General features: G+C 40.0%; 1 protein-coding gene across 5 annotated transcripts in view; it reads right to left on the bottom strand.

The window, feature by feature from the left end:
• The window catches only part of DOCK2 (dedicator of cytokinesis 2), a 252,567-nt gene that overhangs the window by 29,282 nt on the left and 195,632 nt on the right, over positions 1-27,653 (bottom strand). For all 5 annotated transcript variants that reach the window (XM_081899107.1, XM_081899111.1, XM_081899110.1 and 2 more), the window contains 7 exons: positions 14,018-14,103; positions 8,210-8,366; positions 6,629-6,669; positions 5,024-5,114; positions 4,012-4,131; positions 1,732-1,821; positions 906-1,010 (listed from right to left, as the gene is read on the bottom strand). In XM_081899107.1, coding sequence (XP_081755233.1) covers positions 906-1,010; positions 1,732-1,821; positions 4,012-4,131; positions 5,024-5,114; positions 6,629-6,669; positions 8,210-8,366; positions 14,018-14,103 — 690 coding nt within the window. The remainder of the gene's footprint in view (positions 1-905; positions 1,011-1,731; positions 1,822-4,011; positions 4,132-5,023; positions 5,115-6,628; positions 6,670-8,209; positions 8,367-14,017; positions 14,104-27,653) is intronic.

Raw genomic sequence — 27,653 nt, 5'->3', positions numbered from 1 at the left:
TCTTAGCAATAGTGAATGCAGGCTGCATATGCAACACTGTCTTCTTAACATCAGCAATATTTCAAGGTCATCATTTGCAACACATTATATGTGAGGGCCAATTTAAAAAGGTGAATAATACTAATAAAATTTTATTTATATCCCGCCCTCCCAGCTGAAGCCGGGCTCAGAGTGGCTAACAACAATAGAACCTTGCCATTCTTTAAAGAAGCAAAAAGTCCATTTATTATGGACCACTGCTCCTTACTCACACAATTCTCCTGTAGGTTGATAGGCTGGGTAGGGACATCTAGTATTCTTCAGTGTATCTCAGGCTATGGCTGCGCTGCTAATCAGTTTTTGAAGGGTGAGGAAGCGGAAATTGACTTTGTGGATTAGCAGCATTTGAAAGTTTAAGCTATTAACAGCAACAGGAATCATAAAAACTGTAGTAAAGGCACTGCTGTTTTATGAGATTTCACCTATACAAATTACTAATATAAATGGAAGTGCACTAGATGTAATCGTCATTAGATTTCCTGTTTCATTCTCTGGGCTATTTGTATTGCTGTTATTATTGTTCATTAGGAAGAGTTCCAGCTATAAACCATTCCTTAATTATGATTGTCTTGTAAAAATCCAGAACATTCCCTTATCACCACTGTAAGCCTCTTCTAACCTTGAAAGCAGCAGAAAAAAGAACAGAATGCAATGAATCACATTTCTTTCTGAAAATGTGACACTCACTATTGTTACAAATGACACTTCAGATGGCTGCAAGAGAAATCCTGTGCATTGCAGAGTCAAATGAAGATAAATCTCTCCTGCAGTAAATAACTCCATTTTCACTGGCAGAATATTGGTGTTCCTTAGGGCTATGTACAAACAGTTATTAAAGATAAAGTACACAAAGCAGATGCATTTACCCTCAGAAAGGTGGGGAACCCTTGGCCGTAATATCCAACAGCAAAGTAGTCTGGTTTAGGCCTCAGAATTTTCATAATATTTTCATAGAACTTTGCTTGCTGCCTCTGAAAGTAAAGACACAGATAGGTTCCTTTAGCATCACAGTAAAAAGAAACTGGTTAACATCACTTTCATTAAGTAGGCAATTATGCTTTACATAGCTTCCTTGAGCATTTGTATACTAGTACATTTGCATATTACTATGAAAAGAAAAACAACTATTCACCCCACACAGCAAATTATTAAAAAAATTCTAGAAGAGATAAAAAATTGATGCCTGAATCTGAAGATTTAGAGGACATTTGACCAGAAAGAATTTCATGTGCCTTCCAGCTTGATGAAGATTTCCTGGCTACATCATAGCTACCCTCCTACAACTTACAGAATGTCATAACAGGCCCACTCCTCTCTCCAATCAACTTAAATAAGAAAAGAAAGCAAAGATCATTTTTATAAGTGTTCTTGATTTACTTTTATTAAGCAGCTTAATACAGATTGACAAACACCACCTAAGTAAGTTTACACATGCACTTTCACCACTCAGCAAATGCAAAACACACTTCAGGATTTGCATATATGGAACAGCAAGGAGGAATCAAATACCACAGACAGCACTTTTAGTTCACTTGACATCACATATTAAACTGCAAGTCTTTGAACATTGAGTAATTCAGCAGTATGTATGAATCAACACGATTAATGCTGGCCATCGGATCTACATAAAGGTTTTAAAAAGAAATACGAAATTACAAGTAACTGGATATTTTTGGAGAGTGGCATTCCTACCAGGTTCTGGCTGAGAAGTTCATAATCAAAAATTTCCATTTCATACTGTTCTGCCAGCTCTTTGCACAAGGATATTGCTTCTTCCCACATCTGCAAACAACAGGACATTCAGAAGCATAATCACAAGATCACAAAAATAAATAATGCTTACAGTCGTCACCAAGTATGGCGATCTTAGTGATGCTTCCAGGGAGTAATACTGGGTGACTGTGCTGTTTGTCCACAATGCTATTTCATATCTATATGAAACTGCTTGGAGTGATCTTTAGGAGATTTGGGCAAGGTGTCACCAGTATGATTCTGCCTAGCTTGATTTCTTTGTGAAATCTGAAATGAGAGTCCATGCATATTCTAAAATGGTGCCAGCATGAAGTCATGGGTTCAATTAGAGCTAATAAGGTTGGATGGTTTTCAGATACGTTGTTGTATATAAGATCATAATAGGGTTGCACTTTTTCTGAAGGAAGAGGTGCATAGTTAGGGGTGCTGCTCTCACAAGAGCCCCAGATGATCTCAGTGGCTTGGAGAACATGTTACCAACTTTAGCTGGTACACCAACTTTGGAATTCTGTGGGCAAGAATAGTCTTGTCATAGTGATTCATACATTGGTAAACTCACCGTTAGGCTACTATAATGCACTCAGTTCAGAAGCTGCAGCTCATGCAAAATACAGCTGTTGTGGTGCTTGGTGGGACATCCATCTTTCCACATATTACACCAGTGTTGAAAGATCTGCATGCTGCTCAGCTTTTTGTGGTACAATCATATTTTGTTTTCTTCTAGTCCTTACAAAATTCTATTGATTATTGAACTGCTTAGAGCTTTTTATTACATTAAGTGGAATATATTTTTATAAACAATATATATCTAAAACACCACTAATTAAGGATATGTGTAAAATGAAGTATTAGAGGCAAATGTATCTGAAACACAAAAGACTAATGTGCAAAAATAAAGGTGTAAAATTATTAAAAGAAAGGTGCATGAAGCATTAAAAGAAGAGCACAAGTAGGGCAGCTTTTATCTCTGAAGACCAGAAGAATGTCACGTCTGCTACCAGAGGCATTTGCTTTGAGCCAATATTTTTAAAGGCTTGTGTGTTACCTTTCCAAAAGTATTATATTTAAGTGCCATAAAGGGCACCTAAATCAATCTAGCCTACTTTATACCCATCTCTCTTTTAAGTTATGCATACCTGCTTGCTAAGATGCACAAAAATATAAAGCTAGAAATTCAGCACATAGCTCATTTATTTCTGATAGAAGATGTATGATTTTTGGGGCACTGTCAAGAGTATCAAACAACTACACACACCTTCTGATAAAAACAGGCTAATGTTAATCTTAACACGTGATATTTCATACATGCAAATCTCAAAATTTATTATTTTATTCTTGTGGGAAGACTTCCCTAGGTTCTTGCTGTATCAGTACAAACTTAATGCAGTAAACCAGGTCTACGCTAAATTAGATCAAGTCCACCTTTGTGCAAACATGCCCTTATATTAAAATCTTCTTTTTAAGACAAGGACACCAGATATTATCCAGATAACATCTACAAATCTCAACTTTTCCTCCACTGTATAATAGTGACCTGTTTATGTACACGCACTGGCCTTCTCCACATCTGTGCCACATTTCATGTTGCCATGACAAAAAGTAAATGTTCCGGAGAAGAAACTTTCACAATGCTATCACCAAATTTCAAGACCTTTTGAACTATTGCCACGGCTAAATGGAAGATGTCAGTTGCACAGGGTAGAATTTACTACAGACTAGTGCCTTCCTAGGAGATAAATACGCCTTCTGAAAGAAAGCCTTTAAGTTCTCCAGTGATTTCAATGCAAACATCTGCTCCTTACAGATAAAAACTGCTTTACTATTGACCTCAAAATATGATAGATCAAAGCCTAGATGGCTTTAGCAGTGTCACGTAGACCTTAACGTGTTGGCTTGATCTCAATATATAATCTATGTGTTGCCTCAATCATAGCAACACCTTGCTAATGGAAAGGTCACCTTGCTAATGGAAACTTGCATACACTTGTAAAAAAATAAATCTATGCACAAACACTATGTTTGTACCACTAGTAAGACTAAAAGCAATATACTTCATGATGTATGCAAAATGGAAAGAATGTTATATTAGCCCATCAGACTATTTAAAAAACAACTGGTGAGCTTTATATTGTGGAACAAACTTAAAACCATTGTCTAAAGCTCCTCAGCAGGAAATAATAATAATAATAATAATAATAATAATAATAATAATAATGGTACCTTTCCCTTGTCAAAGTATTCTATTATCATCTCATACAAGTGTTCTTTCAGGTGCCGATGAGTTTGTGAACTCTGAAATTCTGTTTGCATGACTTGGGGAGTGCACTGTTCATCAGACCACTGAGGAGGAGGAGGAGGAGGAGGAGAAGAGAAAAGAAAAGAAGAAGAAAATACATAATTGCCATCTGTCTATAATTTAGGAGCTGGAGTGATACAAACAAAGCAGTCTTGTTCTGACAAACCAGGTACAATACTGTAGTTGAGTACAAAATACATGCACTGAGCATGGACCCAGTCCTTGTCCAATCACTCACTGTGTGCATTTCAGTGTAAAACAACACCAGTGATATGCATGTTGATTCCGATGGGCAAATTTGCACATGTACATTTATATCTCGGTAGAAAAAGTGTTGTATCTCCTTTGGAGAACTTTTTTTAAAACTAATTTTTATTAAAGATTTTCTTTGGTTACAAAAGTATGTGCATTGTCTACTTTTGGGTCGTAGAGTCTTTTCTACAAATCAGTTATGTTCAATGTGAGACATTAATGCTGTATACCAGGGGTCAGCAGACTTTTCCAGCAGGGGGCTGGTCCACTGTCCCTCAGACCTTGTGGGGGGCCAGACTATATTTTGAAGAAAAAAATGAACAAATTTCTGTGCCCCACAAATAACCCAGAGATGCATTTTAAACAAAAGGACACATTCTATTCATGTTAAAAACACGCTGATTCACAGACTGCCAGATTTAGAAGGCAATTGGGCCAGATCCGACCCCCGGGCCTTAGTTTGCCTACCCATGCTGTATACAGTATAAGGCCGGGGGAAAGTGGAAGAGCGTGGGATTTAAATGGGCTTCAGTGCTCTCCCATTTCAAACTTGGTTAGGGGTGCTAATGGAAAAGGGCCAATGGTTTACAGTTGTCTTGATAGTCCCGTTTGTAGGCCCCATGAAATGTATCAAATGTTAGTCTCAGCCACAGTAGACCAACTGAAATTCATAACATTACTTACTTTCAGAAGCGAAGCATGCAGCAGAAGAGTATAGGCTGCCTCAGTGTAGTTCTCGCAGTCTAAATGAAGATCCCGAAGTTTATACAAGTACCTGTTAGTGGATGAAGCGAGTGAGGGAGACAGAACAAAAGAAAAGTTAATGAAGAGTTGGCAAGATGAGCAGGACTGCCACCATTCAAATCGAGGACGTATAATAATAAATTAATGTATTAAAACTGAGTTCAGACTAATAGAACTTTAAAAATGCTTAATGTCTGGCCGGATCAAATGTTATATTTCTGACTGCCTTCATTATGAAGCAAAGCTTGACAATGTGAAGGCACGAAAGCTAACATACAAATGAGAACATAATGAGAGCTTTGAAGACCACTCCCACTGACTTTTGCTGTATTACAAAAAAGAGAAATGAGGGAGCCTCACATCCTTAATTATTCTCCTTTCACCATTTTGCTTCTATCTATACAGGCTTAAAACCAGAGTTGGTGCTGATGCTTTCTTGTAGTCCATGAAAGGAGCTACATATATCTTCTGTCAGTTGCAGTTGACATTATCCAAATTCACAGAGACACAAAAGGCTTGCTAAATATCCATATCCTTATACTGTATTCATATAAGGGAAGAAGCAACATGCCCTGATAAGAAGATAGGCAAGTTTCATGAAGAAACTGATGTAACATGTTGAATTCAAAATTTTAAGAGGAGTGCATATTCAAAAGAAGGGTTATTTTTTGTGGGGCAGGGAGGAAACAGTTCTTGCATTGTATTTTTATTGTTCCAAGAGAAAGAAAATGAACATCAGAACTGAAAGCACAGGTAAACTGCATGCACTGCATATCTCCAAGTTCACATTGCAGGTACAATCCATCTTGACAAACTGCCTGTCCTAATATACTAGTTTGAAAGATGCTTGTTGGCCTGCTTTATAAAATCCTAAGTTTGCCTATGAGTTGAAAATAGGGAGCGAGGAAGGGAGAAATAACTTGCATGTTTCTAGCAGGGTTTAAAATGCTGACTGTTGCCTATGGATTTACAGATGCAATTTAATGGCTTTACAAATCTAATGTGCCTATTTATCATCATCACACACATACAATATACATCGTATAAAAAAGCTGTTTCTGCAAAGATATCTTTGACTTCCGATCTAATTCCAAATGTAGTGCTCCATGTGCAAGACACTACAGCAGCAGCACACCCCACAGAGCAGGTCTTTATTTACAGATTTTTGTCTAATGCAAAGCAATCAGGATTGATTCCATCTGCCAACTTGGAATGTGTCATCTACTTTGCTTCAAATTTCAGCTCCCGTTACATAACTTTTAGAGAGAGAAAGCCAGGCACCTGATTGGTTCACTCAAATGAAATACCAGGGTAAGGTGGGGAATTAAAGTTATATGTATGGCATGGCTTAGTTGCAGAAGGCTCAAGCAAGATTTATAGAGGACTGGATGAGCCTTAGACATTGCAAAGTCGAGGGGAATGGAGTGCTATCAGTTATGTACCACAATTCCATATAACTTCCTGTAGATTATGTGAGGAAAAGCAATAGTGGTATCTCCAATAACAACAAAACCAGCTCCAATAACAACAAAACGATCACCATACCTTATATACATCTCTTCACGGTTAATCTCCTTGTAGAAATTCTAGGGAAGGAAAATGAATGAAATCTGATCACCTTTGCACACAGAAATCATGGTTAGTTTCATTCAGGGAATCACTTTGCCTTTATGTCATATTTCATCACTAAAAGTTCAAGGCTTTAATTAGCACTAACATGAATATGCATTACTTATGCACTGCCTCTGACTGAAACCAGAATTCATACAATAATTGGTAATGTACTGTCCCAATCTAGGGCCATAACATATTTCCCCACAGCAGTTCTGCTGATTCTCAATGAAATGATATTTTGAAATCATTAGGGTGAAAATTTTGAGTTCATGACAGCACATTGATGAAAAGTTTTTGATTGAGAAAAGTAAGAATCAGGCCTTCTATCTGCCGAGTGATATATCATGAATTCTAATGTATATGTTCATGCTGGGGCTGACAGTTTTTCATAAGTAGCCAATGGGACAGGGTGGATAAGTTAGGCAGCTCAGAATGGCCAATACCCTTGTAGGTAGGGCAAATGTTGCCTTTCTCTGTAAGGTGTGGCTTAGTTACAGTGCTGAGCATTATGATTGCTCAGTTGGTTAGATTGTGGTGCTGAAAATGCCAAGGTTGCAGTTCGATCCCTGTATAGGGCAGCTGCATATTCCTGCATTGCAGGGGGCTGTACTAGATCCTCAGGGTCCCTTCCAACTCTACAATTCTATGATTTCTATGATCTAGAACAGGGGTCAGCAAACTTTTTTAGCAGGGGGCCAGTCCACTGTCCCTCAGACCTTGTGGTGGGCCAGACTATATTTTGGAAAAAAATAATGAACGAATTCCTATGCCCCACAAATAACCTAGAGATGTATTTTAAATAAAAGGACACATTCTACTCATGTAAAAACACACTGATTCCCAGACTGTCCACAGGCCAGATTTAGAAGGCGGTTGGGCCAAATCCAGCCCCCGGGCCTTAGTTTGCCTACCAATGATCTAGAACCATATGTTGTTTTCTATGAAGTATACAGCAGTAAGAGACAGTAGTAGTGTAGATAAGCTGTGAATCAGAAAGTACCTGGTTCATTCAAGTTTTACCTCAGGCATGAGTACACTAGGTATGATTCTACCCTCTAAACCTCAGTGTCCCATCAACAGGATAAGGGGAATTGTATCAACCTACCTTACTGGGCTACTGTAAGAATTACTGATCTAATATAGTACCCCAAAGGTACTATATAAATGTTGTTGTTGAGCATATTGGCTTGCTGCTCTCTTAGCAGCCCGATTTTATTTTTTTGGGAATGCATGGAGTGTTCTCTTAAGACTTTTTGGATAGAAGTTTCTACCTAACATTATACAATTTAGACTTGATAACTTATTTTTTTTCCCTTCCAGGTCTATGATAATATGAGGATACAGTATAGCTTCCATTTCCTTTCTATGTTTACTCCCTTCAGTCATTACTATGAGCCACCTTCAAAACAGATCAAGCATTTGCAGATTTTGTAGATTGCTCACAACTTCAAAACATTTCCCCACCATCCTAGTGTATGGATTTCTTGATTTACTATCTGAAGGACTACACACCAACAAATTCACAGTGCAGCTCATGCGGTTGTTCTTGCTTTCATCATTCATCACAGCACGGTAATCCAACAGCTTTTCCAAAAGGCCTTTGACTAGGCTTACAAACGTTTCAACTATCTTGGCAATCTTGGCATAACTTGAGGAACACTCGGTGAGACTGAAAATAAAGAAGACAGTATGAGAACCAGCTTGTTGGAGAAGACACACTGGTGGGTATTCCTCTTTGCAATAAGAAGGGAGGGGAGATGGGGAGAGAGGGGAGCAATGAATAAAATCATTTGACTGCAAATCTGAGATTATACCTCTATGAAATGATACTCTAGGCACTGTTGCCCAGAACCCCACTATTCTACACACAAGTGTACATTGCTACCAGAATGGGTTTTGCAGGTCTGCCATGTTTTTCCAAAGTAAAGCTTATGGCTGCTAGTTTAAGTTAAAAGCCCAGAAATAAAAGAAATCAAGCAGTTTAGGTTTACTCATCTGGGAAATGTGAGTTCACACCACCTCCGTAGTCCAACCTGATGGCTATTTCCCTACTTCTGGCATTTGGTTATATGCCCCCTTGCTACCCAATAAGCAAACCTTATTGATAATTCATTCTGATTTACTAGCACAAAGCTTAAGCAGAGGTTAGATTACATATGGTCTTTATTGATCATTCATTCTGATTTGTTTGAATGCCCTGCAACCATCTGGATTTTGCTTGCAGGTGTTTATACATCTTCCCATTAGTGATTTGTTCATTCCACACTTTCTCTATGCATTTCCCTGTCACTTTCCAAACTGCAAAAAGACCATTTCTTTTTTTAAGAACCGCTCATAGGTCCTTATAATATTAGTGGAAACAGTTGGTCTTGGCGAGTATTAACCGCTTCCAATTTTAATTTTAATTGTTTGAATTCATTGTGGGATGTATCTTGATTGATTGATCACTTGTATTATGCATATTGTCTTATTTATATGACGTTAGCCACCCTGAGCCCGGCTTTGGCTGGGGAGGGCGGGATACAAATAGAATAATTATTATTATTATTATTATTATTATTATTATTATTATTATTATTATTAGTGGATTTGTTGAACTAGCATGACAGAGCCACTTCAACTGCACAAAACCAACATTCCAGTATGCACTTAAATCCCTCCAGCAAGAGAGTGACACACTGTTTCTCAGGCATGGCAGAGCTGGTCAAGTACTGCCATGTTACCCAACTTGTGCACGTCTGTGATTATGTGCTAGAAATACTGTGTGAACTAGAAGTACATGCATACACTACAGTAAGCCCATGGTGGCAGCAGTCAGTTATGCCATGGTCATACAAATTGTTGTAATCCTCTGCGCATAAGTACTTCCAGTTCACAAAAGTACTTGCTGTCCTTGATCAGGTGTTCAGAAGGTCTACGGCAGTTGCAAATGAATTTAATATGATCATTTGGAGGAAATCTCATGGGGGTGTTTTGCCCATCCTGCCAGTCCTATCCTGCCTTTTCACTACCATTTCAGTGAGAAAATGCACTGGAAAGATAGGATAGCTGCTTCTGTAAAGCAAGGTAATTTTCAGTCTTGAGTCATTGAATGTGTGACACTACAGGGCTGCCTGAATGTATTTTCTTCTTGTCTTCTGGCTTTGCTTTAATGTGAGACAGGGGATTCATGGGCTCTGACAAAGTGAGAGGCTGGTGATGTTTCTTTTTGCACCATTATAGTCACATCCTGTTAAAGCATCCTGTCTTCCTAAATTCTGATCTAGCTTTTAAGTGACTGCAGCAGCAACTAACCGAGTCCATTAAGGATTTTAAATCTGATAAATTATGGAAATTATGAGGGACACTGCACTGGAAAATAATGACAAGAAGTTAGCAAATGCTCAGTTTCATTCTTCACCGTCTTAAAATGCAATTATCCTGCATGTCTTGAATTGTTGCTTTGCTGCAGTATATACAGTTCTTAATTTCCCTGGGCTTCATTAGTAAATTCATTTAAATGCAAAGCTGTGTTGTAATGCACTAGTATATTTTACATATGCAAATATATTTTGTAATTCATTGGCATTCTTTAGAAACTGCAATCTTGCATTTTCATTAGATATCATGGCATTATGTTTTAATAGGTATTTAATGTTACCTCCAAAGAATAATCTAACTTTCAACCTAATATTTGGGCTTTCCATAAGGAATGTGAGGAGTTACTCTGTACACTAAGAATTTATTTATGCTTCCGTTTCTAGTTCACTTGCACCTTGCTCTTCCATCAAAGGCCAAGGTGGGAAACCTGTGGTCTTTCAAATGTTGTTGGACTATAGTTCCCAACATCCTTCACCAGTGGCCATGCTGTCAGAGGCTTTAGAATTCCAAGACCACTCTAATGATACAGCTACAGATTCAAACTCGCTCCATTGTGACAGTGAAAAACAACCATGGTCAAATCCTAATTACCCTTTTGGCTCAATTTAAATTGATTTCTCCCTCGTAAGCATATTGAGCTTTCTTCTCCTCGAGAAAAGTTCCATAGAGGTGTAAACATATTTTTCCTTGCTCTCTGCAATCTAGCACACCAGGGACAGTGGACTATAGCAGCATATTTTCACTAAAACACTGTGTGCAGTGCTTTGCATTCCTATACAAAGGGCATATTTGACATGGAGGAACATTCCTCATACTATCCTCAGTCTGTGTTCTGAAGTGACCCAGTGCCACATTCTTATTTCCTAAGGTTATTTGATTGCAGTATTACTGTGTAGTGCAATCTATTATATTTAAAACAGCATTTGACTTAATTTCTATTGTTTCCATCTTCACTGGTATCTCAGTTGAATAACGTCTGACCTCCAGGACACAATTCATGGTATGGCATATTCTTCCCATATTGGTCTTAAATAGGTTTTGCAGGAGGGAGTTTTTGACATGGAAGTATTTTGAGAAATGCAATTCTCCACATTTTAACTTTGAGAGTTATGAGGAGGAATGTGTTCTGTATACATCAGACCATCTGAAACCATTACTTTAGGACAGAGTAGCTCTATTCTATGTTACCTGTCCTGCCTTCTGGAAAAGGGCAAAATACAAGCATCAGGCAGCAGGCAGCAGAATATGAGCCAAAGCAAATTAAATAAATAGATGTTCCAAATCATTGCTTTTACAAACAAACAAACAAACAAACAAACAAACAAACAACTTATTATCCACAGCATGTGAAGCCTTGACTTCAGGTGGCACAATGTTTCTGGGATACTCCAGAACAAAATAGGGGCCATGTCCCCAATTATTCACTCTGGCTATTCCCAATCTGGCAGAAATAATATAGATGGGAATCTATAACAAGGTGAATTTCATTAGATTCTGTCATCTCATGTAACAATTCAATTGAGCAGCACTGAGAAGTGTCAGGGTGAAATACTGCAATGCTTTCTGTGGCATTCTCCAGGAATCTCTATAATTTTGAAAGTGCAGATCATCATCATTTTATACTTTCCAAGCTGATCTATTTCCACAGACGTATTTAACCTCTTTCCTGAAATTTCTGCCTCCCAAAAGGACCACTGTTGGGGATGTTTGTCTTCTGATTATTGCGGTATTCTGCTTAAACTTATTTTTGACTTAAAAGACTTAATTTACCTGAAAGTTTGTATGTAGTTTGTAATAAATCAAATGTAAGTGCAGGGGAATGGTTCTGCCCTTCAGGAAAGAAGAGATTTGCACATTTCAACATGATTGTCCACACTTCTTCTGTGACTTCTATGCACAGACCTCTAGTTGCATATGTATTAATTCTTTTCTGATTATTAGGCTGCTCTTTCATAAGTTGATTCACAGTTCAACTGTCAAAGAGCATGTTCAGAGTTAAGCATGAAAATTAAGTATTATTTTGTAAAGCAGAAAGTTGTAGGCCACAGCAACAAAGAAGGCAAAGTCAAGAGATGATGCCATTCATCATATGTTGCTTCTGTGCTGAAACTGTGCCTTTGAGATCAACAGCTCCCTTAGATAATAAGAATATATCTTTACCTTGGGAAAAAGAGAAGTAATTATCCATTTCCTAGTATGGCCAGAATTATGGAGGGTGACAAGGTGAGTTAACAAAGCCACTACTATACTTTTGCTCTTATGCTTGTTCAGTTCCATTCTAGAAACAGAACCCATCCACACATGTTAAAAAAAGGAGGGAAGGATTGCATTTATTAAACAGGGTACTGTCCAATGACCAAGCCAATTTAATTTCTGTAATGCCTCCAAAAGTGTAAAAATGTTAGCCAGTGTTCCCCTATGTATCACTATTTACGTAGGGGATCAATCAGCATCTGGATGCAAAGTACCTTTGCAAAAACAAATTGTTTATATATTATGGACACTTCCTTACAACTGATTTGCATGCCAGTATGTCGGGTGGTGCTGTGGGTTAAACCACAGAGCCTAGGGCTTGCTGATCAGAAGGTCGGCGGTTCGAATCCCCGCGACGGGGTGAGCTCCCGTTGTTTGGTCCCAGCTCCTGCCCACCTAGCAGTTCGAAAGCACACCTGTGCAAGTAAATAAATAGGTACCATTCCAGCGGGAAGGTAAACAGTGTTTCCGTGTGCTGCTCTGGTTCGCCAGAAGCGGCTTAGTCATGCTGGCCACATGATCCGGAAGCTGTACACCGGCTCCCTCAGCCAATAAAGGGAGATGAGCACCGCAACCCCAGAGTCGGCCATGACTGGACCTAATGGTTAGGGGTCCCCTTTACCTTTACTTTTACCTTTTTATGTCAGCCACAGAAGTATGTGGGGTAAAGCCATGGATCCATTACTGCTGCTTGCCTGGCTGGTGTGGGGGCAGAGTGGTGGTAAGGTCAGGGCCATGTAGGTGCCCCAGTGAGACCAATCAGGTACTCCCACAGGTGCACCCACATGCCCTGACCTTGCTGTTGCACTGCCCCAGTCTTGTCCAGGTAAGCAGCAATGACACTGGAGTCAGGAAGGCTGCTCCACCCCAACATACATGCTGCCATCTGCAAGGCAAGTGTAGACTGTGCTAACCTCTATGGTGGTTGATGCTAGATTGAACATACTAGCTCTAACAACAACAAACCCAGTAGCTTAGCTCCAATACCACATCCTAACATGTTCCAATGTTATGATGTACTTTCTGTTTTGCTTCTGGGTCAGGTCTACCATCTCTGGAGAAGTTTGTGTTTTGAGGCACACTAAATTTGAATGGAAATGTTTTATGCCTGAAGCATTTTTCACTCCCTGCCTGTATATATATTTGCATGACAGAGCACAGGTGCCCTGGGGGCACAATTGAGTTACAGACCTATGTTTATTTAAGACACACGCACATACACACACACACCCCACATTTAAAAAAAGTCAATTTAAAGAGATTTTCCAAGGAATACCCTGAAGCTAAGCAGAGGTGGATCTCGTGGCCATATTCCAGGAGACCACTGGAAGCCCCATGTAAGAACAGGGGAGAAGTACAATAAATACATTACTATATGGATCATACTTAAAACAAATGTTCAACTTTAAAATATAACAACCTTAAAAATTGTGGGAGGCATTCATCATCGTGCTAAAGTGATTGTTCTGTCAGGGCAAGCATTTCAACTTACTGGATGGGAACAATCTCCATTCTCCTCCCACTGTGTGCTGTTCTGAAGGTTCTCTCACACAACATTCCCCCTGAACCAATTTTGAGATGCGTGTGGAAAGAAGAGTGGAAAGCCCATTTGTACAAATGGAAGTCCTTGTGCAGGGCTTCCACTGAGGGGGCTCATTGACTGAATCCTACCCCAAAACTAAGGATTTGCCCCTTCTTTGTACTTACATTGATTCAAACAAATGCAGATACTGCTCATCTCCACGGCCTCCTTCCACTTCATGGTCCAATTTTAAAATGATTTCGTTTTCAAACTGTTCAGGGAAGGAAAGTAAAACCTTTAACCACTGTACACATAAAGGAAAATATGTCACCCACACCAACCATTTAAATATTTAATAACATTGACGGCTATCAACAGCTTGGTGTTTATAGAAATTAAGACAACATTACAGACTGAAAACATAGTATTTTTTCCCCTATAAAGATGGCTGTCCCTATTAAAGTATTATTGAGAAGTCAGGTTTTGATATTATTGCTGGGAGTAAAGCAACAACACATGCAGTAAGTTTCCTGACCTGGGGAGGGGGGGGAGGCATAGACAGAAAGGCAACCTGTCTGTGCCACTCCCTGATTCCTTCCCTTTCAAGTATCTTTCCTTCCTTCCTGCTTCTTCTCCAAGTTAGTCAGTCCAAGCATGAGCTAGCATGTACTAGTGTTAAGTGCTGACTCCATCTGGGCCACATATAAAACCTAGACTTAGAATGGCTTTGTTTGCCATGAATAAACCTTACGTTTTATTTATCTTTTAAAGGAGCAGCCTTACCAGACTATTTTTTTCTGCACCACTGTGATATATTTGCTAAACTCCAACAATTATAAAACCTACTTGTTTAATGAGGGCGAAAAATACAGTCATTTACTATGAAGAAAAAAGTGGCTAATTCTGAGTTATTCTGAAAATAAAGAACTGAGACAAATTTTGTTTTTTTTTTAATATAATTTTTATTAAGTTTATAGTATACAAAATCCAACTTCCAAACACTTATTTCCATAAATCTAGTGGACTCCCCCATCTTCCGAACACTGCATTCTCTGTAAATTTAAAACCTCAGCAAATTGTTAACTTATTTTAAACATAATAATATATCTTCCATTTTATCGTGATATCTGGTCTCTAAACATTTCAGTCCAAATCCATTGTTTTAGTTTCAACACAATAAAATTATTTCATTACACCACTTCTGTCTTGTTGTTCCTTATTTTCCAATTCAAAAAATTAACCGATGCTGAAGCTGTAATTTCCTAAAAAGGAGCATTTTTTAACATTCATACAACTTATAATGCCTTTTCAAATAGTCCTTAAATTTTTCCCAAACTTCCTCCGTTTCTTCTTCTCCCGAGTCTCGGATTCTGCCAGTCATTTCAGCCAGTTCCATATAGTCCATCAGCTGCGTCTGCCATTCTTCCAATGTGGGTAAATTTTGTGTCTTCCAATGCTTTGCCATCAGGATCCTTGCTGCTGTAGTAGCGTACATAAAGAAAATTCTATCTTTCTTGGCCACCCTCTGGTCTACCATGCCCAGGAGGAAGGCCTCCGGTTTCTTGGGTAAGGTAAATCTAAGTACCTTTTTTAGTTCATTATGTATCATCTCCCAGAAGGCCTTCACCTTCGGGCAGGTCCACCAGATGTGTAAGAATGTCCCTTCCTCCTCTTTACATTTCCAACATTTGTTGTCAGACAGGTGATATATCTTTGCAAGCTTGACTGGGGTCATGTACCACCGGTATGTCATTTTCATAATATTTTCCTTCAGGGCACTACATGCCGTAAATTTCATTCCGGTGTTCCATAACCTTTCCCAGTCTTCAAACATAATGTTGTGCCCCAAATCCTGCGCCCACTTTATCATGGAGGATTTAACAATCTCATCCTGTGTATTCCATTTAAGCAACAAGTTATACATTCTCGAAATTAACTTAGATTTTGGCTCAAGCAGCTCTGTCTCTAATTTCGACTTTTCCTCCTGGAAACCCACTTTTTTGTCCGCTTTAAAAACTTCCTGAATTTGAGCATAATGTAACCAATCTCGCACCTTGTTTTTTAACTTTTCCATACTCTGCAACCTCCAATTATCTCCAATTTTTTCAATTATTTCCCAATATTTAGGCCAGTGGGCCTCCATATTGAGTCTTTTCCGTGCTTTGGCCTCCATCGGTGAGAGCCACCTCGGAGTTTTACTCTCCAATAAGTCTTTATATTTTGACCAGACCATAAAAATTGCCCTTCTGACAATATGGTTTTTGAATGATCTATGAACTTTAACCTTGTCATACCACAAATATGCATGCCACCCAAAAGCATTATCAAATCCTTCCAGGTCGAGGACATCGGTGTTCTCCAATAAAATCCAATCTTTCAACCAGCAGAGGGCTGCAGATTCATAATATAACCTCAAGTCCGGCAGGGCAAACCCCCCTCTTTCTTTCGCATCCGTTAGTATTTTAAACTTAATTCGGGGCTTTTTGCCCTGCCAGACAAATTTAGAAATATCCCTCTGCCATTTTCCAAAACATTCCACCTTGTCCACGATCTGGAGGGCCTGAAACAGAAATAGCATTTTCGGCAATACATTCATCTTTATAGCAGCTATTCTACCCAACAAGGAAAGTTTCAGTCTTGACCATGTTTCCAAGTCTCTTTTGATCTCTGACCAACATTTCTCATAATTGTCCTTAAACAAATTCAAATTTTTGGAGGTCAAGTGCACCCCTAAATACTTTACTTTTTTAACCACATTTAATTCCGTTTCTTTTCTGAACTCCTCTATTTCAATAGTTGTCAAATTTTTTGCTAGAACTTTAGTTTTTTGTTTATTCAGCTTAAATCCCGCCACCCGACCAAAGTCAGAAATTAATTCTAACGCTCTTTTAGTGCTAGAGGCTGGCTCCTGTAGTGTTAATACCAAGTCATCTGCAAATGCTTTCAGTTTATATTGTTTCTCTCCGACCACAATTCCCTGTGCCAACCGGTCATTTCTAATCTTGTTCAATAGCACCTCCAGGACTGAGATAAACAACAGAGGAGACAGAGGGCACCCCTGTCGTGTCCCTTTTTCAATTTTGAACTCCTCTGTCACCACGTTGTTCACTATCAATTTAGCTTTTTGTTCTGAATAAATTGCTTCTATTCCATTTTCAAACCCCCGCCCTACTCCCATCCTTTCCAAATTTTTCTTCATAAACATCCAAGAAATGTTGTCAAAGGCTTTCTCCGCATCAATAAAGATCAACACCGCTCTTGTATTTGAATTTGTCTGTAAAAATTCCAAAATGTCAATGATGTTTCTTGTGTTATCAAATAAATGCCTACCAGGGAGAAAGCCTGCTTGGTCCTTATGAATCACTTCATTTAATACTTTCTTAAACCTACTTGCCAAAATGTCTGCAAAGATTTTGTAATCCACATTTAGGAGTGAGATAGGACGGTAGTTTTTAAGTTGAGTTTTTTCAGTTTCTAATTTTGGTATCAACGTGATGAAAGCTTCTTTCCACGTTTCCGGTGCCTTCCTCCCCTCCATAATCTGGTTGCAAACTTCCAACAGTGGTTGTATCAAAGAGTCCTTCAATACCTTATAGTATTTGGAAGTGAGTCCATCTGGTCCTGGAGACTTGCCTAGTTGAAGATTCTGAATGGCGCATTCAATTTCTTGGAACATAATGTTACAATTCAGGGTTGCTCTCATTTCCTGAGGTATTCTTTGTAATCCATTAGTTATGAGAAATTGATCCGCCTCCGAATCTTTTTGTGGCCTTTGTGAATAAAGTTCTCTGAAATATCTCTGGAAGCACTTTCTAATTTCCTCAGGTTTCTGAACCATTCTCCCTTCAATCTCTAGATTTGTAACTGTATTAAGCTTTTGTCTCTTTTTCAACTGCCAAGCCAGCAGCTTCCCACACTTATTAGCTGATTCAAAGGATCTTTGTTTCATTTGTTTAATTTTCCATTCCACCTCTTGATTTATCAATTTCGAATATTGTGCCTGGAAAAACTTCACTTCTCTCAACACTTCCTTCGATTTAGGCCTGGATCTCAGTTTTTTCTCTCCTTCTCTTATTTTCTCCAAAATCTTCTCCTTCTTTTCATTCCAGAGCCTTTTTTTGATCGTGTTCTGCTGTATTAGAAACCCTCTCATAACTGCTTTACTTGCGTCCCAGATTGTTCTTTTTTCCACGGTTGTCTTTAAATTTATTTCAAAATAATCCTTTAAAACTTTTTGGGCCTTCTTAACAATCTCCTGATCTCTTAACAAAGCGTCATTCATTTTCCATCTGAAAGATCCGGTTGTGTTTAATCTCAGTTCCATTCTCAAAGCATTGTGGTCGGAGCAGGTTTTTGGGCAGATTTCCACTTTTCTAGTCTTAGGTGCCAGTCCTCTAGTTATCCATATTTGGTCGATTCGCGTCCATGTCATGTGGGCCTCAGAAAAGAAAGTTCCTTCTTTCCCTAGAGGGTTCTTGATCCTCCATATATCAGTCAAGTCCAAATTGTCAGTCATTTCGAAAAAAGTTTTTGGTAGTCTGCCGTCTTTCGTTATGTTAGCACTTTGCGACTTATCCATATTCACTGAGACGACTCCGTTCATATCTCCCAACATGATAATGTTGTTGTAATCCAAATAGTCCAGCATAGTCTCATGCAGCCTCTTGAAAAATTCCGATTTCCCTTCATTTGGGGCGTAGATTCCTAAAATTAAAAACTTTTCTCCTTGTGTCTGAATTTCAACCGCCAAAATTCTGCCCTGTTCATCTTTAAATACAAATTTTGGTGACAAGTTCTCCTTTGCATATATCACCACTCCTCTTTTCTTGACTTTGTCCGATGAAATAAATTCTTGGCCTAACCTTTTATTAATTAACACTTTTCTGTGGAGTCTTGTCACATGTGTTTCTTGCAAGCAGATAATGTCCAATTGTTCTTTTTTCAAAATATGAAATACTTTTCTCCTTTTTTCTGGAGAGTTCCCGCCATTTATGTTCCAACTAAGAAGCTGTAGAGACATCCTGGTCTAGTACTTGAGTATCACAGTTGGGTATCTATGTTATCCTCCGTTCCCGAAGGATGTGGTGCCGGTCCGCCTCCAGATGGTACGTGTCCTGGTGGTAATCCCGGTGGTGGAGGCCAGGAATCTGCGGCTCTCTTTTGGAGGTCCTCCTCGTTGTCGTGCAGGAACTTCTGCTGGTCCTCTAGTGTTTTAATTCTTACCTTCTTTCCTTTATAGGTGAATGATAAACCTTGAGGGAATTCCCACCTGTAAGGAATTGCGTTGTACCTTAACAGTTTGGCCAAGTCTGTATATGAGGCTCTAAGGTCCAACAGATATTTGGGAATGTCTCTATAAATTTCTGCTCTTTTGCCTTCAACTTCCAGAGATTTTTTAAAATGTTGGCCTAGTATCTTGTCTCTTTCCTCTCTTGTTCTCAAGCAAACCAAACAGTCTCTGGACTTGTCTTTCTTAGCCGATCTTCCCAATCTGAAGGCCGTCACAATTTTGAAGTCTTTGTCTTCCTCAACCCCCCAAAATTTAGAAAATAACTGCGTCAAAAATTCCTCTAGGTTGCCCTGCTCCAGTTCTGGGACGGCCCTCAGCCTAAGATTGCATTCCTTACTTTTCAGTTCCACCATTGACAGGTAGGCTTGCTGTTCTCCTACCTGTCTTTTCAGAGGTCTTACTTCCCCTTTGATCTCCTCAACCTTTTTGCACGCTTGCTCAGCTTTTTGATTGGCTTCCGCAGCTAATTTATAGTTCTCAGCCGTAGCTCCTTGCAATTTCTCAATAGCCTGGGTATGCTGGGAAACCTGATCTGATAACTTACTGATAGTAGATGTAGCTCTATCAATTTTAGATGACTGATCGTCCACCTTCTTATTCAAAAGTGCCAATTGTTCCAAGATTTGTTTCAAGACTGGATCAGTTCCTCCAGTTGCCATTTCTTCTGTAGCAAGCGTTTCAACTTCTCCCTCCTGTGCCGTCAGCACAGTTGGTACAGAGGATCTACGTTGATGTGTTAACGTTGTTTGAACAAGCTGCCCAGCTCTCTTATCTTTTTCTTTAGCTTCCTTAGCTTTGGCTGCTCTTGTTTTCCCTGGGCCGCTCATTCCCCAGCTGCCTCTGTTCAAGGTCAAATAGTCTTTCAATCCATGAGAAAGGCAAGTCCAGAATGTAAACAATTAAACCACAAAGAATCTCGATATAATACAGTTCCCAGGCCTCTATACCTCTGCAAATCCACCAGGGGGAGGTGTTTCATGAGAAGGAAAGTTTCTTTTCCGCCATCAAAGTTCCTATCAACTTTTATAATCCCCAAGTTCAAAAAGGAGGTTTCCAGATAGTTCTGTTTCAAAATAGTGCCACAAGGTGACAGAAAGGTTCCAGTATCAATATTAAAGCGATAATGTATCCATCCATGCAACAATTTATACTTCAGAAGAAGTTTCAGCAGCCTGACAGTTCTCCTTTGCAACACTGGCAGCCCGACAGCTCGGTTGTCCCCTTTAACTCCACGTCACTCCACAGTAGGGGGAAGGTTCCGTAGCAAAATAAACCAAATGGTTTAATCCTTCATTCCTTTTAATTTCTAAAAACACAGTCTATTGATGCCCCTTCGTACTATTTTCAAAGTCTCTTTTTAAGCGCTTCAGCCCACATCAAATTCTTTGCTTTGCTCTGATTAGCAGGGTCGGGAGACGGACTTCCTGTTACTCGCCTCCCGTTTTCAGCCGAATTAAATAAATTTAAGTCAATCTTTAGTACCCCTTACTCACGGGTAAATTGCAGCCAATTCCGATACTTTTCAAGAAGAAAGGTCGACGCTCATCAGCAGCAGCAGCGCGGCTTCACTTCCGCGAAAAGAGCGATGAACTCACAGCGCCGCTCCCCCTTTCACGTTCCGGAGCCTCTTACGAGGTCCCTTCCTCGCTTCTGGGGGGGCTTCTGGCACCCGCCGAGTCCCACGGCCGCAGGCTCGCTCTGCCTGCGGTTTATCTTAATGGGTCTCCGCTTTGCCGTAGCGGACGACCCTTTTTCGCGGAGCCCCTCTTCACTGGGTAAAGAGGACCGCCATTGCCGTTTTGTGCCGCCTCCGGAAGTCAGAACTGAGACAAATTTTGAAGGCAGTAAGACTGAATGATGTGTGGAGAAAAAGGTTTTGCCTTAGACTGCTGAAGCTCTAAATAGTAATATCCAGGTAAGTCTTATCTGAGAAAATTTGACTTTGGTGATGAGCCATTGCTTTTATAGTTTGGGTTCTTAAGGCCTGTAACTTTATTTTTAGGTCACTGATTCAGTGCTGGGTAATGGCTATTATACATATGCATTGAAGAATCCTATCTGAACAGAAATTGAATTGCTTCTGGGTTTTTTTTTACAGTGATAGTGTGTGCACATGCATGTGTACATGCACGTGTACCCACCCACTTTCTTTATAAGGTGATTTATAACCTCCAGCCTTGATTCCTCAGAGAACTTAGTTTTGACCAGTAGGCTTAAGCTTTCTGGAGGTGACAGAGTTGGAGACCAACAACCATCTGGGGACTCGTGGTTGAAAAACTGATTTACATGTCTAGTCTATCAATGTACAAACAGTTACCTTGCATTCTTGGTTACCTTTGAAACAAATGGTTAAAAAGGAAATGGAATGAACTGTTTACTGCTGGAGATTTGCCCTTTCTTGTCAGTGCCATTTGATGTGACAATGAACCCATACAAGCTGGTTGTGAAGCTATTTTGGTTCAGGCTTTACCCACCCCCCACCCCCGCCGCCGCCCCGGCTGCATGTGAAATCTCACCAGTGCTTGAATGTTCAAAGTTTGAGCATCAAAGATTGGCAAAGAATCATTTTATTTTATGTTTGGAAAATATGCAGATGATAAATACAAGTTGCATGGAATCACATTTCCCTCCCTCCAAGTAAAGTACTAAGGTCCAACTGGAAGGCAGAAACCCCACATGCACAGAGGTCTGTCCCCCACCTGATATCTGCCATGGACCCAGTATTACTTCACACTTAAAAAAAAAACAAAAACCCAAAACACCTAAGGGAACCTCGAGAACTTGGCGTGGTGACTTGTACATACACAAAATAGAAAGTGAGCAATTAAGCAGAATGGATAAATGATAATGTGAAAGATGTAAAACAAACATGGGCACAAGTATTTCTAAACAGTAATGGTTAGTCATGTTGCTTGGCTTTGAACTAATATTTTTGAAAAGGGACTAGCGCTTAAAAGGGGGAGGGGGACTCCAATAGACATCTTGGGCCAGATTCAGCTAGCTGGTCCCAATAGCAGAAGCCTGCACAAGGACTTTAGCTAGTGCAGTGGAGCTTTCCCTATCCCTCTCCTCCCCTCATGCTCCCCTCAAATTGGCTCAGGGTGGTGGAAGAAACCCTAGAACTGTGTGTGGAGAAGAGGGGATATCATTCTGTCAGACAAGCAGAAAAGTTCACAATGATGAAATGTTTGTGGCAGCTTGATGTTGAATTCTTCCAAAATGATAAAAGGGGCTGGAGCAACTCCCCTATGAGGAAAGGTTAAAACACTGGGAACATTTTTGTTCAAGAAAAAAGAGGGATGGGGGGAGGGGCAGGAGAAGATAGAGGTGCAGGAGAAAGTGGATAGAGAGAACACCCGGATGAAAATGAATATTGGGAGGTTCAGGGCAGATATAATGAAATACTTCTTCAAGAAGCAAATAGTTAAACTGTGGGATTCAATGTTGAAGGATGTAGCATGGCCACCAAATTGACTTTCAAGGGAGTTTAGAAAAATTCATTGAGGATAAAGCTACCAATGGCTACGAATCGTGATGGCTGTGTACTACCTAAAGTATCAGAGGTGGTATGTCTCTGAATAAATGTTGCTGGGGAGCACAAGTGTGGAGCATGCTGTTGTACCCAAATTCTGCTTAGAGGTTTTCCATGGGCATCCGGTTCACTATTGTGAGAAGAGGATGCTGGACTGGACCCATCATCTGTTCTTATGGCAGAGGCGGGGCCAGCATAATTAAAGATGATGAAGCTGCAGGCTTTGCACCTGCCATGTGCAGGCCCAGTCAGACCTGTTCTCTCTCTCTCACACACATCCCTGCCAGCTGTCACTGGACAGGTAAGCAGGCTGCTGGCTACTGAGGTCAGTGACTGTGTAGGAACAGCAGGCTGTCCCGTGGTGCTGAGCCTGACTGTAGCACCAGTGAACCCTCCCTGTTCTGATATACCATGTTTTGATGTGGGCCCTGATTCTATTAACACAGTACACATCCAGTACAATTAGTATTTATTGCTGAATGGCATCATTGTTTCCTTGGTAACCTTGGAGAAACACAGTCTAGGGACTGAACAAAACCCATTTAAGTAACAGTCAACAGCAGCATAAATAAAGGCATCCTTCATGCAGATCTCTTCACCAGTACAAATATAGAATATTTGTCTACTTCAGTACTCCAAATAACTAAATACATTGTACATTTTTGGAACAGAAATCACTTGCAAGGTTATTTAACAAGATGGCAATTTTTATAACCGCATACTCAAGAAAAGTCCCTGAGGAACCAGTAGCATAAAGGTTGTAACTCGGAAATATATTTGAAAAAGCCCCCCTAGAAATATTTTCACAAAACTAGAGAGCAATACGTTATAGAATCAAGGCTTTAGTCATGTAATCAGCACAAATGTCTTCTAAAGTTTTATGCTGACCAGCAGGCCCCTTTTTGGCAGGAATCTTCTTTTGCAGCTTGGCTTGAGTTCAAGCCAGGCTGCAAAACAAGAAAAGAAAGAATTGGCTGTGAGCTTCCTGTTCTTTCCTTTGAAGGTGGGTCAGCTGGTGTCATGGGTGATGGCAGGCGACTGACGGGTGGGTGGCACTGCCTGCCTGTCAAAGTGGCCCATGGGGGTGGGAGGAACTGAGGACCCCGCCTACAGACCCTGTTCTCCATCCCTGTTTTATGTTAATTTGGCAGTGTGCTAATTCATAACAAAAATGGTGAAGATGAGAGTTTGGCCTGTGGTATGCAACCTGCTGAAAAAGGCAAAACTCCAGTGGCCGAAGAGTGTAAGGCAAAGCTATGCATGCTTCTTTAGTTGTTAAAGGAAATAAATGCACCACCTATTCCTTGCCACTCATTGTTACTCTTATAGCTGCCTTTGGCACAGCTGGTATAGTATGGTTTGTTACCACACCAATACGTATGTTAGCAAAAGCATTTCCATCTTTTGCTATTTCATGAGTCAATATCTGTCCCAACATTTGGGACCTGAATTATACTTTAACTCATGTTATGTTTGTGCTGTTGTTTTAAACTGTTTTTATATAAATAATAAGGGTGCTTTTTTCTAAATGCTTTTAAATGCTAGCGTTTAAACTCTTTTTCATATTTGCAAGTATTTTATATGCATTTTATTATACTGTGATTTGCTGCCATGTGGGGAGAAATGTATAAAACAACAACAACAATGCTGCAAATAGATATTATGGCAAAGATGTCATCAACCCCAACATCAGTGCACCTCAGTCTCTCTATATTTTTAGTTTGATTGGATTATAATATCTATTATATACTAGCAGACACCCTACCCCACAGAGCTGTGTTTTACCCTTTTCTGCTTTAGAGACTTTGCCCCTGGTTACAACTGAACTGGCTCTTGGTCACTTTCCACTTAGTCTTAATGCTTGCACTAGCAGTATCTTTCCTTCATTTCCCATAATTCTCTTTGTCTTTCATTTTTGTATGCACAATTCTTACATCAGCCTCCTATGTTTCTTGTGACAGCAACTTTGGCCATACAGGACATCAGCAACTCTCATGCCTACTTCAGCCCATTAACACAAAGTTATCGTATTTGGACCACTGTAAACCACAAGTCAAACATTTAATACGTCTGGCTATTGCTTAAAGCTGCTTTACAAGTACATGCAAATTTCTGATATTCCTCTGTCCCTTTGTCCTCTCCCTTCATCTTTGTCCTATGCTACCTAGATTGTGCTGTAACTAGACAGGAAACATGTCACTTCTATGCTCCGCTCTGCTCTTCAGATATGCTCAGTGTGATTAATTATCCCACTGAGTCTTTCGTCAACACTGTCTACACTAGAAGACACATCTTTTTCTTTGACCTTCCTTTCTATGTGAGGCTAGCTGGATTTGATTACTGATGACTGAGCCTTCAAAATGCTGCTGCTTAAATGTCTCTGAAAACTAAAATTCAATTCAGACATATCTTGCACAACAATGGTAGACTGCAATGTCCTAATTTAACCATAGAGAGGGTGCTTGCTTTGCCATTTTCACTTCACAGGACACAAAAACAACCTTTTCCAAATCTGCTGGTCCAACAGTGGCCATATATCTATGCATCTCTTTCTCATCTTATTTGTAATTCTCCCTCTCATCTTTTTTGCTGGCTATAGAAAGACACAGTGCTCAGTGACAGCACCTACATGTCATAGTAAACCATAGTTAATAGTTTACTGAGAATAAGTGGATGCCTCCTGATCCACTTCTCCCCTACTGCAAGTAATAAAACATCATCCCTGGATTAGTATTACATCCAAGCCAAAGGTATTGATTTGTTTTGCTGAACCAAACCACAATTGGTAAACCAAAAACAAACCTGATGCACACTGGATCTAAGTGTGATGGAAGTGTTTAAACATACATTTGGTGTATTCTGAGACATTTGTCATCATGGCAGAGAATGTTTATTTAAACCCCTTAATCTATGTTCCATCACATTTAAAATGCTCATCTCCCTTTATCCATTAGGTCTAGACGACCCATCCCTTTTATCACCCCCTCAAAACACTTAATGTTTATGGTGCTCATAATATTCTAGGTGGCTCCTTATGTAGTTTCTCCCTGGTGCTACAAGCTTCTATTTGATCTATAAAGTCTCACATCCAAATACAAATCTAACCTCTACTTTTGGATTAAAATCCAAAATAGGCCAGGAGGAACTAAAAGTAGAAGGAAGGGGGTGGGGAAGGAAAGAAAATAGATACTAAAAAAAGAGCAAGCCTCCTCATTCATCTCTTATACATAACAGGTAACAGATATCCTTTCTCTCTCATTCACATGGGTATTAAGTCTAACTTTGATCAACACTAACCACCCACTCTCTTTGGCGATAACCATTTCATAGACACAGCTTTCCACCCAGTTGATTTGGTTTGCGTCCTCCTTCCCACATCCCCCATTTCTGCAGTTTCTTCCTTTATTTTATTTATTTATTTATTTAAATTAAATTATATGCCACCCTTCATTTGAAGATCACAGGGCAGTTTACAACATAAAAAGACAAATACATAACATAACAGCAAAAAAACAACAACAACCAGCTATACACCCCATTTCCTCTCTTTCCTTGACTCTGAGGCCCATGTCAGACAGTTCCCATGACATCTAAATAGCATTTTGATAATCTTGGTCTGTTGTTCCTTTGCTGGAGTGGCAGCTAAAGAGGAGGCAGCCAAAGGAAAATGCTTATCTACTGCCAGAGGGTACCAGCACATTGCCAGGCATTCAGGAAATAAAGGCCAAAGAAGATCTGTTCCTATAGACACAGTCCAGCCTGTGTCACCGAATCTTGGCAGCAGTCTGTCTGCCATTTGCAACGCATTCTGCTCATTTCCCCAGGCCCTGCGCTTCTTCTCTTTAGGTGAATATAGAAACAGTGCATGTGGATGATGGCTGTTAACTATGTTGTTCCACTCCTCATTCCCTGCACATTTGGTTTAAGAGGAAGCAGGGAGTCTCCAGTTCATCCAAGAGTGGTTACCAGATCTCTTCCTCACTGGCTTCTCTGTATTTTAGAAACACTATCTCTTCCACGGCTGAAGCTTGCCTTCTCTTATTGTTTGCTCTGATCCATATTTGGAGATTAATGCAGGCACAGAAAGTGGTACATTTAAATTGATGCGCTTTTGTTGCAACAGTGGGAAAACTGCAAGAACTAGGTGCACCACCTTATTGGAAAAATGTGAATTCTTTCTCCCGCAGAGAATGCAAGAAAATGAAATTAAACTGAGCACCCTCACAATACGAGGCTGTGAAGCACTGTACTGCAGAAAGGCATCCAAGACAGCAAGATGAAGATATCTACCTCCTACACACAGGGAGGAAAGTGGAATAGGGAGTTTAAGCCGCTCTCTAGATTATCAGTGAAAGCATACAGTACATCAAATGAACCACAGTAAGAGGTAGAAGTAATGTAGGAACATAGGAAGCTGCCTTGTACATAATCAGATTAAGGTTTTGGTAGTGTTGGTGCTGCCTGGCAGTAGCTGTCCAGGGTTATAGGCAGAGGATATTCCCAGCCCTATCTGGATTGAACCACTGAGCTACCACTGAGCTGTGGCTTGTCCCCTGAGCAACATAGAACTATCTCAACAGTACTGAGTTCTTAAAGGGGAGGGGGGGCATACACTGAAAACATCTGTTAAGAACATAAGAATCCTGTTGGATCGATCAATCAATCAATCAATTAATCAATCAATCTTTGTGGTCAAAGACCAGACAGATCCTGTTGGATCAGGCCAAAGTTCTGTCTAGCCCAGCCTCCTGTTCTCACAGTAGCCAAACAGAGGCATATGGGAAAATCACAAGCAGAACCTGAATGCAGAAGTGCTCTCCGTACCGATACAATAATGTAAGAACATAAGAAGTGGCTGCTAGATGAGGACAAAGGCCCATCTTGCTCAGCATCCTGTTCTCACAGTAGCCACTCAAATGCTCAGGGGAAGCCCCAAAGTACTCTCCCCATTTGTGATTCCAAGCAACTGGTATTCAGCCTCCAACAGTGGAGGGAAAAC

This window comes from Podarcis melisellensis, assembly GCF_964234715.1.
Source record: "Podarcis melisellensis genome assembly, chromosome: 2".
Classification (NCBI taxonomy): Eukaryota; Metazoa; Chordata; class Lepidosauria; order Squamata; family Lacertidae; genus Podarcis; species Podarcis melisellensis.
The sequence above is the reverse complement of the archived record's forward strand: the minus strand, read 5'-3'. Positions and strand labels throughout refer to the sequence as shown.